Here is a 5,558-nt window from a genome sequence, read left to right as displayed (position 1 = left end):
CTTTCTGTCAATAATTTAGAATATTTTATGATAAATATCATTTATATTCTTATAATATACAGTAAAACTAACTAGTATTTGTTTATATTACTATGTAAATAATTTTTATAGAGATAAATTATAAATAATTATTTAAAGAAATCATTTTATAAAAAAATTATAAATGTAAGAGTAAAAATGTTTAAACAATTGTTCGTTGAGCATATCAATAAAAGATATAAATACTATAAATATGAGTTAAAAGATAGGATCAATCAAGTCAGGGTATATTATTATTATTATATTTTATTCTTATTCAATATTTATTTAAAAATTTCAATTTAATTGAATGAATTTAATTTTCTATTTAAAATAGATACGTATTTATTTCTACATTTGTTATGTTATTTATTATGGAAATGATTTTCAAAATTTATTAATTCAGCTTATTTTTTTAAAAATTGTTTTATTGATATTTTCTACTCAATAATTGACAATATGTATATAAAATAATTAACGAGCTAATAAATTTAAAAAAGTATCACTAAAAATATAATTATTTGTAGTATAGCAAAAGAAGAATAATATAATAAAAATAATGAATGAAATAAAATTTTATAATTCAAACAATACAAACATATACGTACATAATGCGCATTTTTAAATTATGTTTTAGTGCTTAAATTGTATATTTATAATGATTCTAGGAATAAAAATTAATTCCCATCAAAATTATAGATCGAGTAATAAAAATAAATTTAATAAAAAATGAACTTGACATTTCGTGTTTAAATTGTGTACAGCGTTTTATTTCTCTTTCTATTAAAATTATTATACATACATTATTTATTAGAAGTAAATAACTTTTATTCTATATTTTTTCCTAAAATCATAAGAATTCATATACTTTCAAACATTTATGCATTTAAGACAATATAAAAAGCATTTATTTTTCTACATTAATAAATTATTCATTTGTTGCATTGTTTATTTTAGCTGTGTAAATTTATAATAGCTTAACTTTTTTCGTTCTTTTTCATAGTATTATAGTAGATTAAAACTTAATAATGTCTTTGCTCAAATATTTTTATACATATTTTTTTTATTCCCTACGCAAATTTTCAAGTCTCGCTTGAAGATCTGCATCAGCATCTGCAAGATTTCCACCATTAGTACTATCATCGCCAGCTGCTGCTGCTACAGGTTGTTTTGATCCCGCAACACTTAATGAACCTGAAGCTTGAGGTAATCCTGATAACTGGTCTGTTAATTGTAGACCCAATTCGTCAAGAACTTGCGATACAATAGCATCACTAAAAAAATGAAGTAGAGTAAATTAAATTTTCCATTCTATAAAAAAATATTCATGTTCTAATTCTGGAATCATAGCAATTGTGTATACCTTTCTTCTTCGTCTCCTTCGTCTTCCATTGCATCATCAATGGCATCATTCATAATTTCCTCTTTCATATCCATAATTTCTGATTGTTTTTCAAATTCTTGGAGTATTTTTTGTATTTGAGGTAAATTTAATTGCCTAAAATTTAATCAATTGATTAAAATGAATCTAAACTATCAAAATTTTATTTATTCCTCAGCTGGAATTGAATATACTCACTTGTTCATGCTTTGCATTGCTCTAGTAACACCTTTCATAGCTTGAGCCATAGTATTCTGAGATCTCAATGTCTGGATCTTCAATGAAACAGCTTGGACGTTAGCTTTCATTAGCATGAATTTTTTAACATATCTGCGTGTTCTTACTAGGTCTTTAGCCATTATTTTTACAGCATCCTGAAAAAAAATTATTGATGAGGAAGGAAATCAATGTCATGATATAAATTACACAATAAATGGATTGGAAACTATTGGAGAAATTGCTTTCACAAAAGTCCTAGAGTTAATAGATACCATTTGTCCTTCTTTAGCTAACTTTTTAATGTCAGCAATAATTTTTTTTTCTTGTTGTTCCATCCTAGCTTTTTCACGGTCTAGATCTCGCATTGCTTTATTTAATGCACGTTGATTCTTACGTAGCATTTCTTCAGGTGTAACCCGTTTTCCAAATAAAAACTCCATTTTTGTGAACTTGAAACAATAAAAAATAAACTTATAATAATATTAATTATAAAAATTGCAATATTTTAAATGAAATGACTCATTCGAATAACAAGATAATAATAATAACATCACTTATAACCTAAAAATTAATTTTGAGTAATATTTACATTTATTAACTTTTTGAAAGAGTATATGATAAATTCAATCTTCACAATAGTGGAATTATATTAAAACAAAGTTTTTATGTTATTTAGTCATCTATTAATATATTACAGATGTAAATAAAAATTTAAAACACAATCACTCTAAACGTCAACCATTTTTTTTTTGCTCACTGAATCTTTACTGCAATGGTGTTTACAGTCGGCAAAGAAACTTCTTGCGACATGTGCTTTGTTGTTAAAAAAGGAATTAATTAATTAATTTATCGATTGTAAATAACGAATTTTAAAAAGTCATGATGATAAAATACGATACTAGCGTCCTCATTAATACTAAGATTAGAAACGGATCGAACAATCACTCTCATACATGTTTTCTTTGCATTATTAGATGCATGTTTGTTAAAGAAAACATAAAAACATAAAAATGGATGAAAATAGAAATACAAGTGTTTTCAAATTACGTTCGTGAAATGTTTGGTTCTTTATATTACGGAGAATGGGAGGTTGCATTGGTATAACGAGGGCAAGAACTGCCTCTGTGGACGATACCTCAGCAAATTCAACTAGAACACATTCAGGTATGTAATAAGTTGAAATACAATAAAAAAAGAAAGGAAACAAACAAACTATCAGTGTAAATGTGTAAGAAAATATATCATAAAGATGAATTAATAAATACAACTTTGTACTAGAGAAGGACAAATAATATGGAAATTTTGATATTAGATAAAAGATATGTAAATTCATTTAACTTATTCAAACACAAAAAATAACATCTAACCTTGAATTTTTTTTTGCAATTATATTACGATGACGGAAAGTCATTTGTTATATTATTTTTTTACAACTGTTTGATCAAAGATTAAACTTGTAATGGACATCATTATTAAGAAGAAAGGCATATTTTATTATTGTTCATTATTATTACCAATTCATATATTGTAATGAAAATGAATAGGTAATTCAAGGAAAAATCATCCACTCAGTCATGAGATTATAAGATGGAAATCTGACGTGCCATTGACTGAAGGTCAATTACGGAGTAAACGTGATGAGTTTTGGGATACAGCTCCAGCTTTTGATGGAAGAAAAGAAATTTGGGATGCTCTTAGGGCTGGTGCAACTGCTGCTGAAGCACAAGATTATCAATTAGCACAAGCGATACTTGATGGCGCCAATATTTCAGTACCGAATGGATATTTAACAGAATGTTATGATGAATTGGGTACGAGATATCAAGTGCCTATTTATTGTTTATCGTATCCGATAAATATTGTTAAAGAAGATAGTGGACGAGATTCGCCCGCTGATTGTTCAGGTATTAACGTAATTTTAGTAAAATCAAACATTCTCTTTTTTTATCATTTGCTTATCAGAACACAGTTTATTTTTAATGATTATGATTATGATTTTAATGATTATTCTGATCACATGTTCAAATTCAGAAAATTAAAATTCTAAAAGCGAAATCAAGTTTACTGTATTAATAATACAATAAATATTTTCCTTTGTTTTTAGAACCTGTTGATGGAGGTATAGAAATAACATTGAAATTGAGACTGTCGACAACATTAGGTGACGTTAAACTTCCTGTTTATAGTAAAGATACTATAGGAATTGCTAAGAAGAAGCTTCAGGTAATTTATTTTACTTTCAAGTTATAGTAGTCATGATGCGTTTATTATTTAAATAAAATCATGACATCTTTCAGAGTCAAGAAGGACTAGAACCATCAAAACAAAGGTGGTTCTTTGGTGGAAAACTACTTGGCGATAAAATGTTAATAGACGAGGCGAAAATACAACCGGGATATGTTATACAGGTTATTGTTAATACTGAAAAGGATGACAATTCGATAAGTGGTAGTTGAGAAAGGTTCTTAAATAATAAAAAAAACTGATAAACAAAATAATACTGACAGAAAAAGTTAAAAAATGCAAAGGGATAAATTTGAATTTCTTAATTTCCAATTCAAAAAAAATTTGAACAATTTTGAATGAAAAAAACGTCCACACATACAAAGTAATAATGTACAGTAACGATGACTTAAGAATTTTAACCTAATATTTGTACAAGGAAACAAATTTAATAGTTTAATACTTTGATTTAGAGCTTAATAAAATAATTGAAAAAAAAGAAAAATGAAGAAAAATGATAAAAAGAATTTAACAAATTTGAAGAATAAAAATAAAAGAATCTTTAGACAAACAATTAAATTATAAATAAATCGGGGGAAAAACAAAAAAAAAGTAACGATGATTGTAATATTAATTTGAATAATAACTAGTATTATTTATTATTGTCTTATTACTATTATTATTATTAATATTACTTCTACTACCATTATTATATTATGGCTATTATTGTTGTTATACCGTAATTTAATATTATTTTACCTATGTATATATTGAATACTGGTATGAATAATTTAGTCGTTATTTTTTTTAACAGTTAAGTATTAGTACATATTACTTTTTTAATTATAAGGTTCGCTTAGGAATATATATACCGGGATATTAATTCAATTCATCTGAGTATCATATGTGATTAATTACCATGTTTTATAAGAATCATATGAAAAATTAGACAATTACATCAATAATCAAATTTTAACGATATTTTTATACTGAACTTTTACTAATTGCAATATTTGTTTTCTTCATTTTTCTAATCACAAAAATAACAATATAATTTATCATAAATCTAACTTTTTTCACTTAAATATTTGAAAAATAAACTGTTTATTAATTTATAGTATCAACCAATAATATAGAGTGTAAATTAATTATTTTTCTTCAACAATAAATCTGATAAGCAGTAAGGTGCAATTTGATGAGTGAATTGTGTTGCAATGATGATAATAATTTAATAAATTTAAAAATAGAAATAATTATAGGATCAATAACAGTTACAACGATAAGGTTAATGATAACAACAACTATAGTAATGATAATAATAGTGCTAATAATAAGTAAATAAAATATGATAGATCAATGAACTATTCAATGCACATCTTGACTTTGATCATCCACATGTATCCTTAATAAGGTTTGATTATTTAAATTCACTCTAAATGAATTCCGCGTGCATTTATACTTTTAAAAAAATATAAAATCAAAACTTGATCATTTATGTATTTAAGAATTTTAAGTGATCGATTAGAAATTCAGCAAAGCAAAAATTTGTATTAAACTATAAAATGATATTTATTCAATTGAAAATTTCAGAAAAAAATATTTAAGTTCAGTAAGAAGCTCATAGTTAAAGAAAAAATAATATTGTAATAATCATGATAATAATAAAGATAATAATAAGATTAAAAATGATAGTAATGATAATAACAATGATGAATAT

The 5,558-nt window shown here is 24.7% G+C and overlaps 2 protein-coding genes across 3 annotated transcripts; one reads left to right on the top strand and one right to left on the bottom strand.

Moving 5' to 3' along the window:
- Positions 1–773: 773 nt before the first annotated feature.
- Vps2 (vacuolar protein sorting 2) lies at positions 774–2,372 on the bottom strand. Of its 2 annotated transcripts, XM_035092667.1 has the most exons (5): positions 2,208–2,372; positions 1,891–2,067; positions 1,598–1,773; positions 1,382–1,516; positions 1,082–1,292 (listed from the first exon to the last, which is right to left on the bottom strand). In XM_035092667.1, the coding sequence occupies exons 2-5, from the start codon at positions 2,056–2,058 to the stop codon at positions 1,082–1,084; spliced, it is 690 nt and encodes a 229-aa protein (XP_034948558.1). In that variant the 5' UTR covers positions 2,059–2,067; positions 2,208–2,372. The 2 variants fall into 2 exon arrangements, with proteins under 2 accessions (XP_034948559.1, XP_034948558.1); XM_035092668.1 differs by lacking the exon at positions 2,208–2,372 and having other exon boundaries at positions 774–1,292; positions 1,891–2,058.
- Positions 2,373–2,540: 168 nt separating this feature from the next.
- LOC118072871 (ubiquitin domain-containing protein 1) lies at positions 2,541–4,113 on the top strand. The gene is made up of 4 exons (XM_035093021.1): positions 2,541–2,782; positions 3,163–3,522; positions 3,723–3,841; positions 3,916–4,113. Exons 1-4 carry the CDS (start codon positions 2,701–2,703, stop codon positions 4,072–4,074), a joined length of 720 nt encoding a protein of 239 aa, XP_034948912.1. The 5' UTR covers positions 2,541–2,700; the 3' UTR covers positions 4,075–4,113.
- Positions 4,114–5,558: the final 1,445 nt, after the last annotated feature.

The sequence above is a fragment of the Chelonus insularis genome, unplaced genomic scaffold (assembly GCF_013357705.1).
Source record: "Chelonus insularis isolate UGA/USDA-ARS -01 unplaced genomic scaffold, ASM1335770v1 contig_94_pilon, whole genome shotgun sequence".
Classification (NCBI taxonomy): Eukaryota; Metazoa; Arthropoda; class Insecta; order Hymenoptera; family Braconidae; genus Chelonus; species Chelonus insularis.
The sequence above is the reverse complement of the archived record's forward strand: the minus strand, read 5'-3'. Positions and strand labels throughout refer to the sequence as shown.

Coding starts and splice junctions, on each gene's coding strand:
- Vps2 (XM_035092667.1), bottom strand. CDS start 2,058: ATGGAGTTTTTATTTGGAAAACGGGTTACACCTGAAGAAATGCTACGT. Junction 1,774..1,890: donor TAGCTAAAGAAGGACAAATG/GTATCTATTAAC, acceptor ATTTTTTTTCAG/GATGCTGTAAAAATAATGGC. Junction 1,517..1,597: donor GCAATGCAAAGCATGAACAA/GTGAGTATATTC, acceptor ATTAAATTTTAG/GCAATTAAATTTACCTCAAA.
- LOC118072871 (XM_035093021.1), top strand. CDS start 2,701: ATGGGAGGTTGCATTGGTATAACGAGGGCAAGAACTGCCTCTGTGGAC. Junction 2,783..3,162: donor TTCAACTAGAACACATTCAG/GTATGTAATAAG, acceptor GAAAATGAATAG/GTAATTCAAGGAAAAATCAT. Junction 3,842..3,915: donor TTGCTAAGAAGAAGCTTCAG/GTAATTTATTTT, acceptor GACATCTTTCAG/AGTCAAGAAGGACTAGAACC.